This window comes from Bombina bombina, chromosome 7 (assembly GCF_027579735.1).
Source record: "Bombina bombina isolate aBomBom1 chromosome 7, aBomBom1.pri, whole genome shotgun sequence".
NCBI classification, from domain to species: Eukaryota; Metazoa; Chordata; class Amphibia; order Anura; family Bombinatoridae; genus Bombina; species Bombina bombina.
Window position 1 is genome coordinate 5,869,149 of NC_069505.1, and position 26,513 is coordinate 5,895,661.

Genomic DNA, 26,513 nt, shown 5'->3' on the forward strand with positions numbered 1-26,513 from the left:
GATTGATCCTGGCTACCAGCCTGGGAATGAGAGGAAACGGCGGGAATACATAAGCTAGTTTGAAGGTCCAAGGTGCTACTAGTGCATCTACTAGAGTCGCCTTGGGATCCCTGGATCTGGACCCGTAGCAAGGAACCTTGAAGTTCTGACGAGAGGCCATCAGATCCATGTCTGGAATGCCCCACAATTGAGTAATTTGGGCAAAGATTTCCGGATGGAGTTCCCACTCCCCCGGATGAAATGTCTGACGACTCAGAAAATCCGCTTCCCAATTTTCCACTCCTGGGATGTGGATTGCAGACAAGTGGCAGGAGTGAGTCTCCGCCCATTGAATGATTTTGGTCACTTCTTCCATCGCCAGGGAACTCCTTGTTCCCCCCTGATGGTTGATGTACGCAACAGTTGTCATGTTGTCTGATTGAAACCGTATGAACTTGGCCTTTGCTAGCTGAGGCCAAGCCTTGAGAGCATTGAATATCGCTCTCAGTTCCAGAATATTTATCGGTAGAAGAGATTCTTCCCGAGACCAAAGACCCTGAGCTTTCAGGGGTCCCCAGACCGCGCCCCAGCCCACCAGACTGGCGTCGGTCGTGACAATTACCCACTCTGGTCTGCGGAAGCTCATCCCCTGTGACAGGTTGTCCAGGGACAGCCACCAACGGAGTGAATCTCTGGTCCTCTGATTTACTTGTATCGTCGGAGACAAGTCTGTATAGTCCCCATTCCACTGACTGAGCATGCACAGTTGTAATGGTCTTAGATGAATGCGCGCAAAAGGAACTATGTCCAGTGCCGCTACCATCAAACCTATTACTTCCATGCACTGCGCTATGGAAGGAAGAGGAACAGAATGAAGTATTTGACAAGAGTTCAGAAGTTTTGTTTTTCTGGCCTCTGTCAGAAAAATCCTCATTTCTAAGGAGTCTATTATTGTTCCCAAGAAGGGAACCCTTGTTGACGGAGATAGAGAACTCTTTTCTACGTTCACTTTCCATCCGTGAGATCTGAGAAAGGCCAAGACAATGTCCGTGTGAGCCTTTGCTTGAGGAAGGGACGACGCTTGAATCAGAATGTCGTCCAAGTAAGGTACTACTGCAATGCCCCTTGGTCTTAGCACCGCTAGAAGGGACCCCAGTACCTTTGTGAAAATCCTTGGAGCAGTGGCTAATCCGAACGGAAGTGCCACAAACTGGTAATGCTTGTCCAGGAATGCGAACCTTAGGAACCGATGATGTTCCTTGTGGATAGGAATATGTAGATACGCATCCTTTAAATCCACCGTGGTCATGAATTGACCTTCCTGGATGGAAGAATTGTTCGAATGGTTTCCATTTTGAACGATGGAACCTTGAGAAACTTGTTTAGGATCTTGAGATCTAAGATTGGTCTGAACGTTCCCTCTTTTTTTGGGAACTACGAACAGATTGGAGTAGAACCCCATCCCTTGTTCTCCTAATGGAACAGGATGAATCACTCCCATTTTTAACAGGTCTTCTACACAATGCAAGAATGCCTGTTTTTTTATGTGGTCTGAAGACAATTGAGACCTGTGGAACCTCCCCCTTGGGGGAAGCCCCTTGAATTCCAGAAGATAACCTTGGGAGACTATTTCTAGCGCCCAAGGATCCAGAACATCTCTTGCCCAAGCCTGAGCGAAGAGAGAGAGTCTGCCCCCCACCAGATCGGGTCCCGGATCGGGGGCCAACATCTCATGCTGTCTTGGTAGCAGTGGCAGGTTTCTTGGCCTGCTTTCCTTTGTTCCAGCCTTGCATTGGTCTCCAGGCTGGTTTGGCTTGAGAAGTATTACCCTCCTGCTTAGAGGACGTAGCACTTGGGGCTGGTCCGTTTCTGCGAAAGGGACGAAAATTAGGTTTATTTTTGGCCTTGAAAGACCTATCCTGAGGAAGGGCGTGGCCCTTGCCCCCAGTGATATCAGAGATAATCTCTTTCAAGTCAGGGCCAAACAGCGTTTTCCCCTTGAAAGGAATGTTAAGCAATTTGTTCTTGGAAGACGCATCCGCTGACCAAGATTTTAACCAAAGCGCTCTGCGCGCCACAATAGCAAACCCAGAATTTTTCGCCGCTAACCTAGCCAATTGCAAAGTGGCGTCAAGGGTGAAAGAATTAGCCAATTTGAGAGCACGAATTCTGTCCATAATCTCCTCATAAGAAGAAGAATTATTATTGATCGCCTTTTCTAGCTCATCGAACCAGAAACACGCGGCTGTAGTGACAGGGACAATGCATGAAATTGGTTGTAGAAGGTAACCTTGCTGAACAAACATCTTTTTAAGCAAACCTAATTTTTTATCCATAGAATCTTTGAAAGCACAACTATCTTCTATGGGTATAGTGGTGCGTTTGTTTAGAGTAGAAACCGCCCCCTCGACCTTGGGGACTGTCTGCCATAAGTCCTTTCTGGGGTCGACCATAGGAAACAATTTTTTAAATATGGGGGGAGGGACGAAAGGTATACCGGGCCTTTCCCATTCTTTATTTACAATGTCCGCCACCCGCTTGGGTATAGGAAAAGCTTCGGGGGGCCCCGGGACCTCTAGGAACTTGTCCATTTTACATAGTTTCTCTGGAATGACCAAATTCTCACAATCATCCAGAGTGGATAACACCTCCTTAAGCAGAGCGCGGAGATGTTCCAACTTAAATTTAAATGAAATCACATCAGGTTCAGCTTGTTGAGAAATTTTCCCTGAATCTGAAATTTCTCCCTCAGACAAAACCTCCCTGGCCCCCTCAGACTGGTGTAGGGGCCCTTCAGAACCAATATCATCAGCGTCCTCATGCTCTTCAGTATTTTCTAAAACAGAGCAGTCGCGCTTTCGCTGATAAGTGGGCATTTTGGCTAAAATGTTTTTGATAGAATTATCCATTACAGCCGTTAATTGTTGCATAGTAAGGAGTATTGGCGCGCTAGATGTACTAGGGGCCTCCTGTGTGGGCAAGACTGGTGTAGACGAAGGAGGGGATGATGCAGTACCATGCTTACTCCCCTCACTTGAGGAATCATCTTGGGCATCATTTTCTCTAAATTTTGTGTCACATAAATCACATCTATTTAAATGAGAAGGAACCTTGGCTTCCCCACATTCAGAACACAGTCTATCTGGTAGTTCAGACATGTTAAACAGGCATAAACTTGATAACAAAGTACAAAAAACGTTTTAAAATAAAACAGTTACTGTCACTTTAAATTTTAAACTGAACACACTTTATTACTGCAATTGCGAAAAAGTATGAAGGAATTGTTCAAAATTCACCACAGTGTCTTAAAGCCTTAAAAGTATTGCACACCAAATTTGGAAGCTTTAACCCTTAAAATAACGGAACCGGAGCCGTTTTTATATTTAACCCCTTTACAGTCCCTGGTATCTGCTTTGCTGAGACCCAACCAAGCCCAAAGGGGAATACGATACCAAATGACGCCTTCAGAAAGTCTTTTCTATGTATCAGAGCTCCTCACACATGCATCTGCATGTCATGCTTCTCAAAAACAAGTGCGCAATACAGGCGCGAAAATGAGACTCTGCCTATGATTAGGGAAAGCCCCTAGAGAATAAGGTGTCCAATACAGTGCCTGCCGGTTATTTTACAAAATTCCCAAGATTAAAATAATTCCTCAAGGCTATGGAGTATAAAATATGTTTATATATAAATCGATTTAGCCCAGAAAATGTCTAGAGTCTTAAAAAGCCCTTGTGAAGCCCTTTTTTTCTGTCTGTAATAAAAATGGCTTACCGGATCCCATAGGGAAAATGACAGCTTCCAGCATTACATCGTCTTGTTAGAATGTGTCATACCTCAAGCAGCAAAAGTCTGCTCACTGTTCCCCCAACTGAAGTTAATTCCTCTCAACAGTCCTGTGTGGAAACAGCCATCGATTTTAGTAATGGTTGCTAAAATCATTTTCCTCTTACAAACAGAAATCTTCATCTCTTTTCTGTTTCAGAGTAAATAGTACATACCAGCACTATTTTAAAATAACAAACTCTTGATTGAATAATAAAAACTACAGTTAAACACTAAAAAACTCTAAGCCATCTCCGTGGAGATGTTGCCTGTACAACGGCAAAGAGAATGACTGGGGAAGGCGGAGCCTAGGAGGGATCATGTGACCAGCTTTGCTGGGCTCTTTGCCATTTCCTGTTGGGGAAGAGAATATCCCACAAGTAAGGATGACGCCGTGGACCGGACACACCTATGTTGGAGAAATAACACATATGTACAGAGAGACATGGAGATGGGCGTGCTGCAAATGAAAACAAAAATACCCACTACTCCATTCCGGTGAGAAAGTCTTTATAATTAGCCTATGCCTCTTCTAGGAGGCTGATCCGTATCGAGCCATTTATAAATGAAAGGGTTAGCCAGACTGCTTGGTGTCAGAAACTTCGGTAACCCTGTGTAGGACAAAGCATTGAATAAGGGTAAGAGTGAGCCCTGTGTGACTGCAATCTCTGCGCTGCTCTTTCTGCTAGATCGCCAACTGCAGCACCCCATCTGGTTCGCAGAGACAAACATCTTTCCTGGGACTCTGTTTCTTCTCCGGGAGCTAGGCGTTCTTTTCCGGTAAATGGGTGAGGGAGATTTAGCGATGTCTTCTGGCTGGCAGTCCTGGGAGTAAGAAGTATCTCTGGTGTCACAGATATTCGCAGAGCTGTTAGTAGGTCGGATGCTCTTTAGCTTCTCCTCTATGCCAGAACTCCACAGGTCACTGTTTGCTGAGGCAAGTAAATTAGTAATGGCTCCGTTCTGAGGTGTTATATGCGATCGCGTAAGGCAGTCCGCCCGCTCCTCTATTTCCAGGCAGGGTTTAGAAATGCATGCGGCCTTTGATGGGAGGTGCCGCTTACTAAGGTTAAGGGTCTCCTGCTGGGTATCTATATCTGTCTCTGTCGCCATTTTGGATATCTCAAGGGCTTTCTTACCGCAGGCTATTTGTAAAGTGTAGTGCAGATCATCAAAGTTGCATTGCATCTGCAGTTCCAGTGCTTCCAGCATCAGCTGTATCTGCCGGTGGAAATCCCCCTCCATATCAAGGATATGAAAGTTGTAGAAATAGTTAGGCTTTTCACTAGCGTGATATTGCTTTACCCGGCTGTTAACAAGCCGGGGGGGGGATGGTTGAAATATGAAAACGATATGAGGCCGCAGCCGACACTTTTTTGAGGCTCAAAAAGAAATATTTCAATATCAGATAGTTCCCCAGTTGTTTCTCTGTCAGAGTCACAAGTTCTAAGAAAGTTTGGCTGGGTAGAGCAGAGATAATCGACAGATTATGAGGTTATAGGGAGAGCTTCTCAAATGTGCGACTCTTCATGGCTGCAGCTAGGACACGCCCCCAGAGCATGCAATTTTAAACATCTTTCTAATGTACTCCTATAATCAATTTATCTTCATTCTCTTGCTTTCTTTATTTGAAAAAGAAGGCATCTAAGCTATTTTTTTTGGGTTCAGAACAATGGAAAGCACTTGTTTATTGGTAGGTGAATTTACCCACCAATCAGCAAGAACAACACAGTGTGTTCACCAACAATGGGCTGGCATTTAAACTTACATTCTTGCAATTCAAATAAAGATACCAAGAGAATGAAAAGAATGATAATAGGAGTAAATTAGAAAGTTGCTTAAAATTGCATGCTATATCTGAATCAAGAGACAAAATTTGGGTTCAGTGTCCCTTTAACGTAGGCAAAGAGAATGACTGGGGGTTGTGGGAAGGGAAGTGATATTTAACAGCTTTGCTGTGGTCCTCTTTGCCGCTTCCTGCTGGCCAGGAGTGATATTCCCAACAGTAATTGATGATGATCCATGGACTCACTGTGTCATTAGAAAGTAAACACTGCTTTTGGCAAACTGGGTACAGAAAGGCAGCTGCCAGTATCCAAGATGGCAGCAAATAGGCAGATGGGGGAGGGGATCATGGAGGTTGGGGGCTAAGGGGGGATCCAACACTGCAGAATCAATTTATTTAAAAAAAAAAAAAATGCTTTTTATTTTAGTACTGGCAGACTTTCTGCCAGTACTTAAGATGGCGGTGACAATTTTGAGGTGGGGGAGGGAAGGGAGCTGTTTGAGTGGGTCAAGGAGGAATCAGGTGGTAGGTTATGTCAGGTAGGAAGCTAAAGCTAAAAATTAACCCCTTAACTGCTGGGCATAATACACCTGTGGTGCGCAGTGGCATTTAGCGGCCTTCTAATCACCAAAAAGTAATGCCACAGCCATATATGTCTGCTATTTCTGAACAAAGGGGATCCCAGAGAAGCATTTACAACCATGTGTGCCATAATTGCACAAGCCTTTTGTAAATAATTTCGGAAAGAAACCTAAAGTTAGTGAAAAAGAAATGGTTTGTAAGTAGCAAAGTGCTACTTTTATTTATTGCCCTATAACTTGCAAAAAAAGCAAAGAACATGTAAACATTGGGTATTTCTAAACTCAGGACAAAATTTAGAAGCTATTTAGCATGGGTGTTTTTTGGTGGTTGTAGTGTAACAGATTTTGGGGGTCAAAATTAGAAAAAAATAAATTTATGCTTTCTGATAAATTGATTTCTTCTATGGTAAAACGAGTCCACAGATTCATCCTTTACTTGTGAGATATTATCCTCCTGCTAACAGGAAGTGGCAAAGAGCACCACAGCAGAGCTGTCTATATAGCTCCTCCCTTAGCTCCACCCCCAGTCATTCGACCGAAGGTACAGGAAGAAAAAGGAGAAACTACAAGGTGCAGAGGTGACTGAAGTTTAAATGAAAAAAAATATAATCTGTCTTAAAATGACAGGGCGGGCCGTGGACTCGTCTTACCATAGAAGAAATCAATTTATCAGATAAGCATAAATTTAGTATTCTTCTATAAAGGTAAGACGAGTCCACGGATTTATCCTTTACTTGTGGGATACAATACCAAAGCTACAGGACATAGATGAACGGGAGGGACAAGACAGATGGTTAAACAGAAGGCACCACTGCTTGAAGAACTCTTCTCCCAAAAATAGCCTCCGTAGAAGCAAAGGTATCAAATTTGTAAAAGGTATGAAGCAAAGACCAAGTCGCAGCCTTACAAATCTGTTCAACAGAAGCATCATTTTTAAAAGCCCATGTGGAAGCCACCGCTCTAGTAGAGTGAGCTGTAATACTTTCAGGAGGCTGCTGTCCAGCAGTCTCGTATGCCAAACGGATGATGCTTTTCAGCCAAAAGGCAATAGAGGTAGCCGTAGCTTTTTGACCTCTACGTTTTCCAGAATAGACAACAAACAAAGAAGATGTTTGACGGAAATCTTTGGTTGCTTGCAAGTAAAATTTTAAAGCATGAACCACGTCCAAGTTGTGCAATAGACGCTCTTTCTTAGAGGAAGGATTAGGACACAGAAGGAACAACAATTTCCTGATTAATAGTCTTAATTAGTAACAACCTTAGGAAGGAATCCAGGTTTGGTACGCAAAACCACCTTATCAGCATGGAAAACAAGATAAGGCGAGTCGCATTGCAATGCAGATAGTTCAGAAACTCTTTGAGCCGAAGAGATAGCAACTAAAAACAGAACCTTCCAAGATAGACGCTTAATATCTATGGAATGCATAGGTTCAAACGGAACCCCTTCAAGAAACTTAAGAACTAAATTCAAACTCCATAGAGCAACAGGTTTAAACACAGGCTTGATTCTAACTAAAGCCTGACAGAACGAATGAACGTCTGGAACATCTGCCAGGCATTTGTGCAGTAGATTTGATAAAGCAGATATCTGTCCCTTTAAGGAACTAGCTGATAGCACCTTCTCCAATCCTTCTTGGAGAAAGGACAAAATCCTAGGAATCCTGATCTTACTCCATGAGTAACCTTTGGATTCGCACCAACAAAGATATTTACGCCATATCTTATGATAAATTTTCCTGGTGACAGGCTTTCAAGCCTGAATCAAGGCATCTATGACCGACTCCGAGAACCCCCGCTTGGATAAGATCAAGCGTTCAATCTCCAAGCAGTCAGTTGCAGAGAAACTAGATTTGGATGCTGGAACGGACCTTGAATCAGAAGGTCCTGTCTCAGTGGCAGAGTCCATGGTGGACATTTCCAACAGGTCTGCACACCAAGGTGCTATCAAAATCACCGAAGCTCTCTCCCGTTTTATTCTGGCAATCAAACGAGGAAGGAGAGGAAAAGGTGGAAACACATAAGCCAGGTTGAACGACCAGGGTACTGCTAGAGCATCTATCAGTACTGCCTGAGGATCCCTTGACCTGGACCCATAATGAGGAAGTTTGGTATTCTGACGAGACTCCATCAAATCCAATTCTAGTGTGCCCCATTGCTGAATCAATTGTGCAAACACCTCCGTATGGAGTTCCCACTCCCCCGGATGAAAAGTCTGACGACTTAGAAAATCTGCTTCCCAGTTCTCCACTCCTGGGATATAGATTGCAAGAGTGAGTCTCTGCCCATTGAATTATTTTAGTAACCTATCATCGCTAGAGAACTCTTTGTTCCCCCCTGATGATTGATATATGCTACAGTCGTGATATTGTCCGACTGGAATCTGGCCGACGCCAGCTGAGGCCACGCCTGAAACGCGTTGAATATCGCTCTCAGTTCTAGAATATTTATTGGGAGGAGAGCCTCCTCCTGAGTCCACAATCCCTGTGCTTTCAGGGAATTCCAGACTGCACCCCAGCCCAATAGCCCCGTCGGCACTATGACCCACCCTGGCCTGCTGAAACACATTCCCTTGGACAGATGATCCTGTGAAAACCACCAAAGAAGAGAGTCTCTGGTCTCTTGGTCCAGATGCAGTTGAGGAGATAAATCTGCATAATCCCCATTCCACTGTTTGAGCATGCAAAGTTGCAGTGGTCTGAGATGCAAGCGAGCAAACGGAACTATGTCCATTGCCGTTACCATTAAGCCGATTACCTCCATACACTGAGCCACTGACGGGTGAGGAATGGAATGAAGAGCTTGGCAGATGGATAACATTTTTGATTTCCTGACCTCCGTCTGATAGATTCAGTGGACATGAAAATTTTTCTGAGTTCCCTGGAAAGGATAGGAATGTGTAGATACGCATCCTTTAAGTCCACGGTGGTCATATATTGACCCTCCTGGATCATTGGCAAAATAGTCCGAATGGTCTCATCTTGAAGGATGGGACTCAGAGGAATTTGTTTAGGATCTTGAGATCCAGAATTGGTCTGGTCTGAAGGTTCCCTCTTTTTTGGGAACCACAAACAGATTGGAGTAGAACCCTTGCCCCTGTTCTGTTTTCGGAACTGGGCAGATCACTCCCATGGTATGTAGGTCTTCTACACAGCGTAAGAACGCCTCTCTTTTTGTCTGGTATACAGACAATTGAGAAAGATGGAATCTCCCCCTTGGGGGAGAATCTTTGAAATCTAGAAGATACCCCTGGGTTACTATTTCTAAAGCCCAGGAGTCCTGAACGTGTCTTGCCCAAGCCTGAGCGAAGAGAGAAAGTCTGCCCCCCGCTAGATCCGGTCCCGGATCTGGGGCTACCCCTTCATGCTGTCTTGGTGGCAGCAGTGGGCTTCTTGGCCTGTTTACCCTTGTTCCAAGTCTGGTTAGGTCTCCAGACTGACTTGGATTGAGCAAAATTCCCCTCCTGCTTTGGGGCAGGGGAAGAGGTAGAGGGACCACCTTTGAAGTTTCGAAAGGAACGAAAATTATTTTGTTTGGTCCTCATCTTATTCGTCTTATCCTGAGGAAGAGCATGGCCTTTCCCTCCAGTGATGTCTGAAATGATCTCTTTCAGTTCAAGCCCGAACAGGGCCTTACCCTTGAAAGGGATAGCTAAAAGCTTAGCTATTGATGACACATCAGCAGACCAGGACTTAAGCCATAACGCTCTACGTGCTAAAATGGCAAAACCTGAATTCTTTGCCGCTAATTTAGCCAATTGAAGAGCGGCATCTGTAATGAAAGAATTAGCTAGCTTGAGAGCCCCAATTCTATCCAGAATATCATCTAATGGGGTCTCAACCTGAAGAGCCTCTTCCAGAGCCTCGAACCTAAAGGACGCTGCAGTAGTTACAGGAACAATGCACGCTATAGGTTGGAGAAGAAAACCTTGATGAACAAATATTTTCTTCAGAAGACCCTCTAATTTTTGATCCATAGGATAGAAATAGCTCCCTCCACCTTAGTGACCGTCTGCCACGAGTCCCGCACGGTGTCTGATATGGGAAACTTTCTTAAAAGTAGGAGGGGGAGCGAACGGAATACCTGGTCTATCCCACTCCTTAGTAACAATGTCCGAAATTCTCTTAGGGACCGGAAAAACATCAGTGTAGGCAGGAACCTCTAGGAATATGTCCATTTTACACAATTTCTCTGGAACTACAATAGGGTCACAATCATCCAGAGTCGCTAAAACCTCCCTGAGCAGTAAGCGGAGGTGTTCTAGTTTAAAATTTAAAAGCCGTCATATCTGAATCTGTCTGAGGGAACAAGTTTCCTGAATCAGAAAGCTCTCCCTCTGCCAGCAAATCCTTCACTTCAGAACATTGTGAGGGTACATCGGATATGGCTAATAAAGCGTCAGAGGGCTCAGCGTTAGTTCTCACACCAGACCTACTGCGCTTCCCCTGCAACCCAGGCAGCTTAGATAAAACCTCTGTGAGGGTAGTATTCATAACTGCGGCCATATCTTGCAGGGTGAAAGAATTAGACGCACTAGAAGTACTTGGAGTCACTTGTGCGGGCGTTAATGGTTGTGACACTTGGGGAGAATTAGAAGGCAAAACCTGATTCTCTTCTGACTGAGAATCATCCTGCGACATACTTTTAGTAGCTAAAATATGTTCTTTACAATTTATTGACCTTTCAGTGCATGAGGGACACATTCTAAGTGGAGGTTCCACAATGAACACTGACTTTCCTCAATGTCAGACATGTTGAACAGGCTAGTAATGACTACAAACAAGCATGAAAACACTTTATTTAGTGAAAAAAAATAACAATCTTAAAAAACGGTACTGCGCCTTTAAGAGGAAAAAAAGCATACACGTTCTGCAAAACAGCCTAAACATGCACCAAATTTTTCAAAGTTTGTATGTAGACACAATATAGGTAGTTAAGATTGCCCCACAAAAAATGTTAACACTTAACCCCTTAATTTGCAAACCGGATCTAAAATAGGCCCAGATCCAGAAAAAAAAAAAAAACACCCTTAGCACCTTGCCACAGCCCTGCCTGCCCTCAGGGATCGAAAATGTGGGGTAAAAGCTTTGATTTGGCCTAAAACATACACCAGGGCCCTCAGGAGTTAGAGCTTGCTGAGAACAACCAACTGCGCATCTGAGGCGCGAAAATAGGCCCCGCCTATCTCACTCGATGTCTCCACAGCTTCAATGAACCGCACCAGAGCGGTTATAACTAGCCATGTGGGTTCTGAGACCCAAAAGTTAAGCCATGTGTGCCCGCAATAAAATTGCCCACAAAAATGTTAAAGGGACAGTCTACACCAGAATTCTTATTGTTTTAAAAGATAGATAATCCCTTTATTACCCATTTCCCAGTTTTGCATAACCAACACAGTTATAATAATATACTTTTAACCTCTGTGATTATCTTGTATCTAAGCCTCTGCAAACTGCCCCTTTTTTCAGTTCTTTTGACAGACTTGCAGTTTAGCCAATCAGTGCCTGCTCCCAGATAACTTCTCTTGCACGAGCACAGTGTTATCTATATGAAATACGTGAACTAACACCCTCTAGTGGTGAAAAACTGTTAAAATGCAATCTGAAAGAGGTGGGCTTCAAGGTCTAAGAAATTAGCATATGAACCTCCTAGGTTAAGCTTTCAACTAAGAATACCAATAGAACAAAGCAAAATTGGTGATAAAAGTAAATTGGAAAATTGTTTAAAATGACATGCCCTATCTGAATCATGAAAGTTTATTTTGGACTAGACTGTCCCTTTAAAGCACCCCCAAATCAAAAAACCATTTGCTCACAAACATTTGCAATTCAGTGTCAACCATATTTGTAATTGGCCTCATATGCAAGCTAAGTAATGCCCTTCTTTTAGCTCTAGGATTACTGCTTACCCTTACCCTCCTGGGTATAATGTCAGCCTTTCTGAAATACACAGTCTCTCCAGAAAAATATTACTGAACATACCTCACTGCTGCATAGCATAAAACCGTTCCTCACACTGAAGTTTCCTGTACTCTGTGGGAACAGCACTGGATCTTAGTTACAAATGCTAAGATCATCATCCTCCAGGCAGCAGTCTTCATCAATCTGCTGCCTGAGAGTAAATTGTACACACCGGTACCATTTAAAAAAAAACTCTTGCTTGAAGAAATTAAAAACTAATATTTTATCACCTCTTTCACTTTACCCTTCCTAGTACTTAGAGTAGGCAAAGAGAATGACTGGGTGTGGAGCTAAGGGAGGAGCTATATAGACAGCTCTGCTGTGGTGCTCTTTGCCACTTCCTGTTAGCAGGAGGATAATATCCCACAAGTAAAGGATAAATCCGTGGACTAGTCTTACCTTTATAGAAGAAAGTGTGTTTTTTTTTCATTTTTTCCTCAGGTTTTCTTATAGTAAATTATAAGATACTAGTCCTAAAGCCCATGTACACAGGCCATTTTCTGCAGTGCAGCGGTCCCACCCGCCCGCACTCCTGTCCGGCCACGCCCCATCACACCCGCTCCTGACGGTCACACCCACTCCCGTCCACTGGCTGATCCTTCCTTACGGCCAGGTATGTTTGTCCTTGTGCAGTCTCTACTGCGCATGGCAGCTTCGGACAAACACATCTAACCTTTAATATTATAGGATGATGAAAATAATGGTATCTTTAGAAAGTCCATTTAATGGCGAGAAAAACAAAATTTATGCTTACCTGATAAATTCCTTTCTCCTGTAGTGTGGTCAGTCCACGGGTCATCATTACTTCTGGGATATTAACTCCTCCCCAACAGGAAGTGCAAGAGGATTCACCCAGCAGAGCTGCCATATAGCTCCTCCCCTCTACGTCACCTCCAGTCATTCGACCAAGGACCAACGAGAAAGGAGAAGCCAAAGGGTGTAGTGGTGACTGGAGTATAATTCAAAAAATGTTTTACCTGCCATAAAAAACAGGGCGGGCCGTGGACTGACCACACTACAGGAGAAAGGAATTTATCAGGTAAGCATAAATTTTGTTTTCTCCTGTTAAGTGTGGTCAGTCCACGGGTCATCATTACTTCTGGGATACCAATACCAAAGCTAAAGTACACGGATGACGGGAGGGACAGGCAGGCTCTTTATACGGAAGGAACCACTGCCTGAAGAACCTTTCTCCCAAAAACAGCCTCCGAAGAAGCAAAAGTGTCAAATTTGTAAAATTTGGAAAAAGTATGAAGAGAAGACCAAGTTGCAGCCTTGCAAATCTGTTCAACAGAAGCCTCATTCTTAAAGGCCCAAGTGGAAGCCACAGCTCTAGTAGAATGTGCTGTAATTCTTTCAGGAGGCTGCTGTCCAGCAGTCTCATAGGCTAACCGTATTATGCTACGAAGCCAAAAAGAGAGAGAGGTAGCCGAAGCTTTTTGACCTCTCCTCTGACCAGAATAAACGACAAACAGGGAAGACGTTTGTCGAAAATCCTTAGTTGCCTGTAGATAAAATTTCAGGGCACGGACTACATCTAGATTGTGTAGCAGACGTTCCTTCTTCGAAGAAGGATTAGGACACAAAGATGGAACCACAATCTCTTGATTGATATTCCTGTTAGTGACCACCTTAGGTAGGAACCCAGGTTTAGTACGCAGAACTACCTTGTCTGAATGAAAAATCAGATAAGGAGAATCACAATGTAAGGCAGATAACTCAGACTCTACGAGCCGAGGAAATCGCCATTAAAAACAGAACTTTCCAAGATAACAGCTTGATATCAATGGAATGAAGGGGTTCAAACGGAACACCCTGTAAAACATTAAGAACTAAGTTCAAACTCCATGGTGGAGCAACAGTTTTAAACACAGGCTTGATCCTAGCTAAAGCCTGACAAAAAGCTTGAACGTCCGGAACTTCTGACAGACGTTTGTGTAAAAGAATGGACAGAGCTGAAATCTGTCCCTTTAAGGAACTAGCGGATAAACCCTTTTCTAAACCTTCTTGTAGAAAAGACAATATCCTCGGAATCCTAACCTTACTCCATGAGTAACTCTTGGATTCACAGCAATATAAGTATTTGCGCCATATCTTATGGTAAATCTTTCTGGTAACAGGCTTCCTAGCCTGTATTAAGGTATCAATAACTGACTCAGAAAAACCACGTTTTGATAAAATCAAGCGTTCAATTTCCAAGCAGTCAGCTTCAGAGAAATTAGATTTTGATGTTTGAAGGGACCCTGGATCAGAAGGTCCTGTTTCAGAGGTAGAGACCAAGGTGGACAGGATGACATGTCCACTAGATCTGCATACCAAGTCCTGCGTGGCCATGCAGGTGCTATTAGAATCACTGATTCTCTCTCCTGTTTGATTCTGGCAATCAAGCGAGGAAGCATCGGGAAGGGTGGAAACACATAAAACATCCCAAAGGTCCAAGGTGCTGTCAAAGCATCTATCAGAACCGCTCCCGGATCCCTGGATCTGGACCCGTAACGAGGAAGCTTGGTGTTCTGTCGAGACGCCATGAGATCTATCTCTGGTTTGCCCCAACGTCAAAGTATTTGGGCAAAGACCTCTGGATGAAGTTCCCACTCCCCCGGATGAAAAGTCTGACGACTTAGGAAATCCGCCTCCCAGTTCTCCACTCCCGGGATGTGGATTGCTGACAGGTGGCAAGAGTGAGACTCTGCCCAGCGAATTATCTTTGATACTTCCATCATAGCTAGGGAGCTTCTTGTCCCTCCCTGATGGTTGATGTAAGCTACAGTCGTGATGTTGTCCGACTGAAACCTGATGAACCCCCGAGTTGTTAACTGGGGCCAAGCCAGAAGGGCATTGAGAACTGCTCTCAATTCCAGAATGTTTATTGGTAGGAGACTCTCCTCCTGATTCCATTGTCCCTGAGCCTTCAGAGAATTCCAGACAGCGCCCCAACCTAGTAGGCTGGCGTCTGTTACAATTGTCCAGTCCGGCCTGCTGAATGGCATCCCCCTGGACAGATGTGACCGAGAAAGCCACCATAGAAGAGAATTTCTGGTCTCTTGATCCAGATTCAGAGTAGGGGACAAGTCTGAGTAATCCCCATTCCACTGACTTAGCATGCACAATTGCAGCAGTCTGAGATGTAGGCGTGCAAAGGGTACTATGTCCATTGCCGCTACCATTAAGCCGATCACCTCCATGCATTGAGCTACTGACGGGTGTTGAATGGAATGAAGGACACGGCATGCATTTTGAAGCTTTGTTAACCTGTCTTCTGTCAGGTAAATCTTCATTTCTACAGAATCTATAAGAGTCCCCAAGAAGGGAACTCTTGTGAGTGGAAAGAGAGAACTCTTCTTTTCGTTCACCTTCCATCCATGCGACCTTAGAAATGCCAGTACTAACTCTGTATGAGACTTGGCAGTTTGAAAGCTTGAAGCTTGTATCAGAATGTCGTCTAGGTACGGAGCTACCGAAATTCCTCGCGGTCTTAGTACCGCCAGAAGAGCACCCAGAACCTTTGTGAAGATTCTTGGAGCCGTAGCCAATCCGAATGGAAGAGCTACAAACTGGTAATGCCTGTCTAGAAAGGCAAACCTTAGATACCGGTAATGATCTTTGTGAATCGGTATGTGAAGGTAAGCATCCTTTAAGTCCACTGTGGTCATGTACTGACCCTTTTGGATCATGGGTAAAATTGTCCGAATAGTTTCCATTTTGAACGATGGAACTCTTAGGAATTTGTTTAGGATCTTTAAATCCAAGATTGGCCTGAAAGTTCCCTCTTTTTTGGGAACCACAAACAGATTTGAGTAAAACCCTTGTCCTTGTTCCGACCGCGGAACCGGATGGATCACTCCCATTAATAAAAGATCTTGTACGCAGCGTAGAAACGCCTCTTTCTTTATGTGGTTTGTTGATAACCTTGACAGATGAAATCTCCCTCTTGGGGGAGAGGATTTGAAGTCCAGAAGGTATCCCTGAGATGATCTCTAACGCCCAGGGATCCTGGACATCTCTTGCCCAAGCCTGGGCGAAGAGAGAAAGTCTGCCCCCCACTAGGTCCGTTCCCGGATCGGGGGCCCTCGATTCATGCTGTCTTAGGGGCAGCAGCAGGTTTCCTGGCCTGCTTGCCCTTGTTCCAGGACTGGTTAGGTCTCCAGCCTTGTCTGTAGCGAGCAACAGCTCCTTCCTGTTTTGGTGCAGAGGAAGTTGATGCTGCTCCTGCTTTGAAATTACGAAAGGAACGAAAATTAAACTGTCTAGCCTTAGGTTTGGCTCTGTCTTGAGGCAGGGCATGGCCTTTACCTCCTGTAATGTCAGCGATAATTTCTTTCAACCCGGGCCCGAATAAGGTCTGCCCTTTGAAAGGTATATTAAGTAATTTAGATTTAGAAGTAACGTCAGCTGACCAGGATTTTAGCCACAGTGCTCTGCGCGCCTGAATGGCGAATCCGGAATTCTTAGCCGTAAGTTTAGTTAAATGTACTACGGCATCCGAAATAAAAGAGTTAGCTAACTTAAGGGCTTTAAGCTTGTGTGTAATCTCATCTAATGGAGCTGATTTAATTGTCTCTTCCAGAGACTCAAACCAAAATGCTGCTGCAGCCGTGACAGGCGCAATGCATGCAAGAGGTTGCAATATAAAACCTTGTTGAACAAACATTTTCTTAAGGTAACCCTCTAACTTTTTATCCATTGGATCTGAAAAGGCACAGCTATCCTCCACCGGGATAGTGGTACGCTTAGCTAAAGTAGAAACTGCTCCCTCCACCTTAGGGACCGTTTGCCATAAGTCCCGTGTGGTGGCGTCTATTGGAAACATCTTTCTAAATATCGGAGGGGGTGAGAACGGCACACCGGGTCTATCCCACTCCTTAGTAACAATTTCAGTAAGTCTCTTGGGTATAGGAAAAACGTCAGTACTCGACGGTACCGCAAAATATTTATCCAACCTACACATTTTCTCTGGTATTGCAACTGTGTTACAATCATTCAGAGCCGCTAACACCTCCCCTAGTAATACACGGAGGTTTTCCAGCTTAAATTTAAAATTTGAAATATCTGAATCCAGTTTGTTTGGATCAGAACCGTCACCCGCAGAATGAAGCTCTCCGTCCTCATGTTCTGCAAATTGTGACGCAGTGTCTGACATGGCCCTAATATTATCAGCGCACTCTGTTCTCACCCCAGAGTGATCACGCTTACCTCTTAGTTCTGGTAATTTAGCCAAAACTTCAGTCATAACAGTAGCCATATCCTGTAATGTGATTTGTAATGGCCGCCCAGATGTACTCGGCGCTACAATATCACGCACCTCCCGAGCGGGAGATGCAGGTACTGACACGTGAGGCGAGTTAGTCGGCATAACTCTCCCCTCGTTGTTTGGTGAAATATGTTCAATTTGTACAGATTGACTTTTATTTAAAGTAGCATCAATGCAGTTAGTACATAAATTTCTATTGGGCTCCACTTTGGCTTTAGCACATATAGAACAGATATCTTCCTCTGAATCAGACATGTTTAACACACTAGCAAATAAACTAGCAACTTGGAAATACTTGTCAAGTAATTTACTATAATATGAAAACGCACTGTGCCTATAAGAAGCACAGAAAAAGTTATGACAGTTGAAAATTAATAAACTGAAAAGTTATAGCATCAAATCTTTGTAAAAAACACAATTTTAGCAAAGGATTGCTCCCATTAGCAAAGGATAACTAACCCTGATAGCAGAAAAAAAATACAGAAATAAACGTTTTTTATCACAGTCAACTACCATCTCACAGCTCTGCTGTGAGTGATTACCTCCCTCAAAACAAGTTTTGAAGACCCCTGAGTTCTGTAGAGATGAACCGGATCATGCAGGGAAGACAAACTTCTGACTGAATTTTTTGATGCGTAGCAAAAGCGCCAAAAAAGGCCCCTCCCCCTCACACACAACAGTGAGAGAGATCAGTAAACTGTCATAAATTAAATAAAAACGACTGCCAAGTGGAAAAAATAGTGCCCAAAACATTTTTTCACCCAGTACCTCAGAAAATTAAACGATTTTACATGCCAGCAAAAAACGTTTAACATTAAATAAATTAAGTGTTATTAAAAAGCCTGTTGCTAGTCCCTGCAAATTAGGCTAAAGTCTTATGCATACAGTATAATTCCAGTGAAGTGCCATTCCCCAGAATACTGAAGTGTAAAATATACATACATGACAGCCTGATACCAGTTGCTGCTACTGCATTTAAGGCTGAGTTTACATTATATCGGTATGGCAGAATTTTCTCATCAATTCCATTGTCAGAAAATAATAAGCTGCTACATACCTCTTTGCAGATTAATCTGCCCGCTGTCCCCTGATCTGAAGTTTACCTCTCCTCAGATGGCCGAGAAACAGCAATATGATCTTAACTACGCCGGCTAAAATCATAGAAAAAAACTCAGGTAGATTCTTCTTTAAATTCTACCAGAGAAGGAATAACACACTCCGGTGCTATTATAAAATAACAAACTTTTGATTGAAGGTATGAAACCAAGTATAATCACCACAGTCCTCTCACACATCCTATCTATTCGTTGGGTGCAAGAGAATGACTGGAGGTGACGTAGAGGGGAGGAGCTATATGGCAGCTCTGCTGGGTGAATCCTCTTGCACTTCCTGTTGGGGAGGAGTTAATATCCCAGAAGTAATGATGACCCGTGGACTGACCACACTTAACAGGAGAAAACGGTATATAAGTGTGAGTACAGTAAATAAGTAAGAGGAAAATTACAGCTAAACACAAACACAGCAGAAATGTAAAAACAGCCTTGGTCCCAAAAGGTCGGAAAATGGGTCTGGTCACTAAGGGGTTAAAAAGGAGCCTGTACTGTAAAATGTGTTTCTCCTTACAGGGACAGTATACACCTTGTAATTACAAGACATATCTGTTGTGTTACAGATCAGACAAGTTTAGAATGTTTTTAAAGCAAACCATCTTGTTCACTGCAATTGTTTAACAGCAGCAAACTACACCCACCATTTGCATTACATGGAGTAGCCAATCTGGGCACAAGGTTAATCACTGCCAAAAGTATAAAGTGCATTGCAGCTGCCATCCAATAAGGCCACTTGGGGACAGATATGTAGTAGAGCTAGCCTTGAGAAGTCAGCAGGGTACATTATAAGCTTTGAAAACCCTCAGTTGTTAGAGCTAAACTACAGAATGACGTTTTTTTTTTTTATTACACATAACTAAACATTCTATATAGCAAGGTGTTGGCGATGTTTTTCATATGTTCCCAGTGAGTCGCTATGCCAGATACAAACTAAAACACATGGGGATAACTTTATACTCGGTGAAACCACCACCCTTGGGTTGAGTCTGCTGGAAGAGCCAGTCTGCTTATCTTATAACTCTATACACAAAGACCAATACTTAGGTACAGTGGTGGTTTCAATGAGCAAAAGAAGATATTTCAAACACAAGAATAAACCTAAAAGGAGCAATTTCAAGTTTAATTATATTACAAATACAGTGTTTATTTAGCTAAAACACTTGAAGTCTATCGTCTCAATTTCATCCCCATTAAGGAAGCAATTGTTAGATACCTTTTTTCATGGATTTCCAAAACTCTTATTGATTGGGTGCATAGATGTCATGAAAATGAACGTTTCTTCGGTTGTTATATGTAAAACCTACCTATAACCACAATATATTTTTAATGCACAAAAACAAAATTAGTTAATTTATTTAGTACAGAAAACAAATTATGCAATTGCCTAAACTTGTGGGAGGCATGGTGGCCCCAGATATCAGAGCAAATAGGCAGTCTTCTTACAAAGGGTAGTAGATTGGAGAGCACATGAAGTTCGCCTTAGAAAAAAGCATAAGTGAAGCTCCCGCTGCTGGCGTATAAATGCCCAGCTAGCTGCTAATAATATTTTGAACCCTGACATGGGAACATGCCAATAAGAGCTCTTGTCTTTAAGGTTGTCCCCTCTCACTAATAGATAAACCTGAATTCTCTCTGGGTAAAACTCTCACCACCATTAGAAAGAAATATGTATATTTGTAAATGAAAACCTAAGTTAGTAATAAGGGAATTCGATTGCATGGAAGAAAGACAAAAAAGTCCTCCTGGGACAAATAGCCTGAACTGAAAGCCCCATGATGGAAAACAATGTTCTACTATATAGACATCAGGAGCTGTGCAAACACCGTCTATAAATTGCCCTCCTTCTGTAATGTCTTTTACCTGGTCCCCGATGCCGTTTCTCCATCCATATGTAACAGTTGCTCTGAGCCACACCTGTCTGAGAGTCAAGGAAGGGCATCCGGACGCTGCGCTCAGCACACAAGCGGGCGTTGTAATTGTGGCACTGCTCCATGGCATCCCTGTAATACTGCTCCCCAAGGCTGTGCAGAGAAAACAAGCATGAGTGACATTAATAGCAGAGCAGTAGGTCTCTAAACTCACCGATTGCTGAACTAGGGGATGAAAAAGCAACAGGAAGTATATTTTGTATTAACAATACCAGTCAAACACCTCCTGATATTGTCTCAAGAAACACTGGGTGAGCTACTGATGAAATATACAAGGGTAAACAATAGTGAGTGCCTATCATTTCAGTGTAGTGCAACTAATATTTTACAGGTTTCCATGTAAACTACAGTGTCCTTACAAATCTAATCCTGTTTAGAATACAAATAGTTCAAATGATGTTTTATTGCCGTGATTCTGAAAACGTGGCACGTGCACCTCTGAGGGTACCTGGAGCATTGGCAAGGGGCACTTGCCCTTTTATTACGTATTGCCCTGATGCAGCTAAGGCAAACACTTAGTGCAACACAAAATCAGTATCTCAGTTCTACCCTCAAGAACCCCTAAAAGGCCTGATCCTAATCCCCATCTGGGCTGCTCACTCACTGTGATTATTCTTAGAGACTGGTTGGTTAGTAAAGTTTGAGGACTGGAGTTGAGAAATTCTGCAACAAAGAATGTTGCCTGGAAACTGCAGGCTAAAGTGTACCAGAGACGTGTACCGGCACTAGGTCTGCTGGCTAAAGAGTACCAGAGACGTGTGCCAGATCTAGGTCTGCTGGCTAAAGTGTACCAGAGACGTGTGCCAGATCTAGGTCTGCTGGCTAAAGTGTACCAGAGACGTGTGCCGGCACTAGGTCTGCTGGCTAAAGTGTACCAGAGACGTGTGCCGGCACTAGGTCTGCTGGCTAAAGTGTACCAGAGACGTGTACCGGCACTAGGTCTGCTGGCTAAAGTGTACCAGAGACGTGTGCCGGCACTAGGTCTGCTGGCTAAAGTGTACCAGAGACGTGTACCGGCACTAGGTCTGCTGGCTAAAGTGTACCAGAGACGTGTGCCGGCACTAGGTCTGCTGGCTAAAGTGTACCAGAGACGTGTACCGGCACTAGGTCTGCTGGCTAAAGTGTACCAGAGACGTGTGCCGGCACTAGGTCTGCTGGCTAAAGTGTACCAGAGACGTGTGCCGGCTCTAGGTCTGCTGGCTAAAGTGTACCAGAGACGTGTGCCGGCTCTAGGTCTGCTGGCTAAACTGTACCAGAGACGTGTGCCAGATCTAGGTCTGCTGGCTAAAGTGTACCAGAGACGTGTACCGGCACTAGGTCTGCTGGCTAAAGTGTACCAGAGACGTGTACCGGCACTAGGTCTGCTGGCTAAAGTGTACTAGAGACGTGTGCCAGCTCTAGGTCTGCGGGCTAAAGTGTACTAGAGACGTGTGCCGGCACTAGGTCTGCTGGCTAAAGTGTACTAGAGACGTGTGCCAGCTCTAGGTCTGCTGGCTAAAGTGTACTAGAGACGTGTGCCAGCTCTAGGTCTGCTGGCTAAAGTGTACCAGAGACGTGTACCGGCACTAGGTCTGCTGGCTAAAGTGTACCAGAGACGTGTACCAACTCTAGGTTTGCTGGCTAAAGTGTACCAGAGACGTGTACCGGCACTAGGTCTGCTGGTTAAAGTGTACCAGAGACGTGTGCCAGATCTAGGTCTGCTGGCTAAAGTGTACCAGAGACGTGTACCGGCACTAGGTCTGCTGGCTAAAGTGTACCAGAGACGTGTACCGGCACTAGGTCTGCTGGCTAAAGAGTACCAGAGACGTGTGCCAGCTCTAGGTCTGCTGGCTAAAGTGTACCAGAGACGTGTACCTGCACTAGGTCTGCTGGCTAAAGTGTACCAGAGACGTGTGCCAGCTCTAGGTCTGCTGGCTAAAGTGTACCAGAGACGTGTACCGGCACTAGGTCTGCTGGCTAAAGTGTACCAGAGACGTGTACCGGCTCTAGGTCTGCTGGCTAAAGTGTACCAGAGACGTGTGCCAACTCTAGGTCTGCTGGCTAAAGTGTACCAGAGACGTGTGCCAACTCTAGGTCTGCTGGCTAAAGTGTACCAGAGACGTGTGCCAACTCTAGGTCTGCTGGCTAAAGTGTACCAGAGACGTGTGCCAGATCTAGGTCTGCTGGCTAAAGTGTACTAGAGAGACGTGTGCCAGCTCTAGGTCTGCTGGCTAAAGTGTACCAGAGACGTGTAGTAAATAGATAGTATATATAGTGTAAATATAAATAACTAGCAGTAAATAGATAGTATATATAGTGTAAATATAAATAACTAGTAGTAAATAGATAGTATATATAGTGTAAATATAAATCAGTAGCAGTAAATAGATAGTATATATAGTGTAAATATAAATTAGTAAACAGAGAGTATATATAGTGTAAATATAAATAACTAGCAGTAAATAGATAGTATATATAGTGTAAATATAAATAAGTAGTAAATAGATAGTATATATAGTGTAAATATAAATCAGTAGCAGTAAATAGATAGCATATATAGTGTAAATATAAATAAGTAGCAGTAAATAGATAGTAAATATAGTGTAAATATAAATAAGTAGTAAATAGATAGTATATATAGTGTAAATATAAATCAGTAGTAAATAGATAGTATATATAGTGTAAATATAAATAAGTAGTAAATAGATAGAATATATAGTGTAAATATAAATAAGTAGTAAATAGATAGCATATATAGTGTAAATATAAATAAGTAGTAAATAGATAGCATATATAGTGTAAATATAAATAAGTAGTAAATAGATAGCATATATAGTGTAAATATAAATAAGTAGTAAATAGATAGCATATATAGTGTAAATATAAATAAGTAGTAAATAGATAGTATATATAGTGTAAATATAAATAAGTAGTAAATAGATAGTATATATAGTGTAAATATAAATCAGTAGTAAATAGATAGTATATATAGTGTAAATATAAATCAGTAGTAAATAGATAGTATATATAGTGTAAATATAAATCAGTAGTAAATAGATAGTATATATAGTGTAAATATAAATAAGTAGTAAATAGATAGTATATATAGTGTAAATATAAATAAGTAGTAAATAGATAGCATATATAGTGTAAATATAAATAAGTAGTAAATAGATAGCATATATAGTGTAAATATAAATAAGTAGTAAATAGATAGCATATATAGTGTAAATATAAATAAGTAGTAAATAGATAGCATATATAGTGTAAATATAAATAAGTAGTAAATAGATAGCATATATAGTGTAAATATAAATAAGTAGTAAATAGATAGCATATATAGTGTAAATATAAATAAGTAGTAAATAGATAGAATATATATAGTGTAAATATAAATCAGTAGTAAATAGATAGCATATATATAGTGTAAATATAAATCAGTAGTAAATAGATAGTATATATAGTGTAAATATAAATAAGTAGTAAATAGATAGAATATATAGTGTAAATATAAATAAGTAGTAAATAGATAGCATATATAGTGTAAATATAAATAAGTAGTAAATAGATAGCATATATAGTGTAAATATAAATAAGTAGTAAATAGATAGAATATATATAGTGTAAATATAAATTAGTAAATAGATAGAATATATATAGTGTAAATATAAATAAGTAGTAAATAGATAGTATATATAGTGTAAATATAAATAAGTAGTAAATAGATAGTATATATAGTGTAAATATAAATAAGTAGTAAATAGATAGTATATATAGTGTAAATATAAATAAGTAGTAAATAGATAGTATATATAGTGTAAATATAAATAAGTAGTAAATAGATAGTATATATAGTGTAAATATAAATCAGTAGTAAATAGATAGTATATATAGTGTAAATATAAATAAGTAGTAAATAGATAGAATATATAGTGTAAATATAAATAAGTAGTAAATAGATAGCATATATAGTGTAAATATAAATAAGTAGTAAATAGATAGCATATATAGTGTAAATATAAATAAGTAGTAAATAGATAGCATATATAGTGTAAATATAAATAAGTAGTAAATAGATAGCATATATAGTGTAAATATAAATAAGTAGTAAATAGATAGCATATATAGTGTAAATATAAATAAGTAGTAAATAGATAGCATATATAGTGTAAATATAAATAAGTAGTAAATAGATAGCATATATAGTGTAAATATAAATAAGTAGTAAATAGATAGCATATATAGTGTAAATATAAATAAGTAGTAAATAGATAGAATATATATAGTGTAAATATAAATAAGTAGTAAATAGATAGTATATATAGTGTAAATATAAATAAGCAGTAAATAGATAGTATATATAGTGTAAATATAAATAAGCAGTAAATAGATAGTATATATAGTGTAAATATAAATAAGTAGTAAATAGATAGTATATATAGTGTAAATATAAATAAGCAGTAAATAGATAGTATATATAGTGTAAATATAAATAAGTAGTAAATAGATAGCATATATAGTGTAAATATAAATAAGCAGTAAATAGATAGTATATATAGTGTAAATATAAATAAGTAGTAAATAGATAGAATATATATAGTGTAAATATAAACTATTACAACCTATCTAACAGTAGTGCAAGTGAATAAACTGAGGTAAAATACAACACTGATGTTCACTTCAGCCCCCCTGTAGTTTGCAGCCTAATTCCCAGCCCTCAGGGACACTTTCATCCTTCTACCGGCTCTTGTCATTTTCCCCCGGTTCCCTTACTCTACTCGGTTTCCTGCCGTTTCCCTTTACTCTTTTATAACTCACATCTTCTCCACCGCTGCCGCCATTTTCTTTCACCCTCTTACGCTCCCGCGACACCACAGAATAAACACTGCGCATGCGCCAATTGCCTCAGACGCCATAACACGCTTGCGCCATACGTCACCGAAGCGCGCTGGAGCCTGCGCAAAAACAGTTCACAGGAACAGCAATCGCGCATGCGCGAGTTGCGCAAACCAACGTAAGGTCATATGACAACTGTTCGCATGCGCAAACCTAGTTTAATATATCTGATTATCTGATAGAAAGTGTGATGTAGAGGCCTCTCACCTCATCATGGAATGCAGTCTATTGTATTATACAGCACTCTCACAGAATAGAATGCAGTCTATTGTATTATACAGCACTCTCACAGAATAGAATGCAGTCTAATGTATTATACAGCACTCTCACAGAATAGAATGCAGTCTAATGTATTATACAGCACTCTCACAGAATAGAATGCAGTCTATTGTATTATACAGCACTCTCACAGAATAGAATGCAGTCTATTGTATTATACAGCACTCTCACAGAATAGAATGCAGTCTATTGTATTATACAGCACTCTCACAGAATAGAATGCAGTCTAATGTATTATACAGCACTCTCACAGAATAGAATGCAGTCTAATGTATTATACAGCACTCTCACAGAATAGAATGCAGTCTATTGTATTATACAGCACTCTCACAGAATAGAATGCAGTCTATTGTATTATACAGCACTCTCACAAAATAGAATGCAGTCTAATGTATAATACAGCACTCTCACAAAATAGAATGCAGTCTAATGTATTATACAGCACTCTCACAGAATAGAATGCAGTCTATTGTATTATACAGCACTCTCACCTCATCATGGAATGCAGTCTATTGTATTATACAGCACTCTCACAGAATAGAATGCAGTCTATTGTATTATACAGCACTCTCACAGAATAGAATGCAGTCTATTGTATTATACAGCACTCTCACAGAATAGAATGCAGTCTATTGTATTATACAGCACTCTCACAGAATAGAATGCAGTCTATTGTATTATACAGCACTCTCACAGAATAGAATGCAGTCTATTGTATTATACAGCACTCTCACAGAATAGAATGCAGTCTATTGTATTATACAGCACTCTCACCTCATCATGGAATGCAGTCTATTGTATTATACAGCACTCTCACAGAATAGAATGCAGTCTATTGTATTATACAGCACTCTCACAGAATAGAATGCAGTCTATTGTATTATACAGCACTCTCACCTCATCATGGAATGCAGTCTATTGTATTATACAGCACTCTCACCTC

General features: G+C 41.5%; 1 protein-coding gene across 4 annotated transcripts in view; it reads right to left on the minus strand.

Annotated features, from left to right (window-relative positions):
- The window catches only part of DPF2 (double PHD fingers 2), a 442,311-nt gene extending 417,020 nt beyond the window's left edge, over positions 1 to 25,291 (minus strand). For all 4 annotated transcript variants that reach the window (XM_053719943.1, XM_053719942.1, XM_053719941.1 and 1 more), the window contains exons 1-2: positions 25,214 to 25,291; positions 20,349 to 20,509 (exon numbers count right to left, since the gene is read on the minus strand). In XM_053719943.1, the coding sequence (XP_053575918.1) occupies positions 20,349 to 20,509; positions 25,214 to 25,236 (184 nt within the window). In that variant the 5' untranslated portion in view covers positions 25,237 to 25,291. The remainder of the gene's footprint in view (positions 1 to 20,348; positions 20,510 to 25,213) is intronic.
- Positions 25,292 to 26,513: the final 1,222 nt, after the last annotated feature.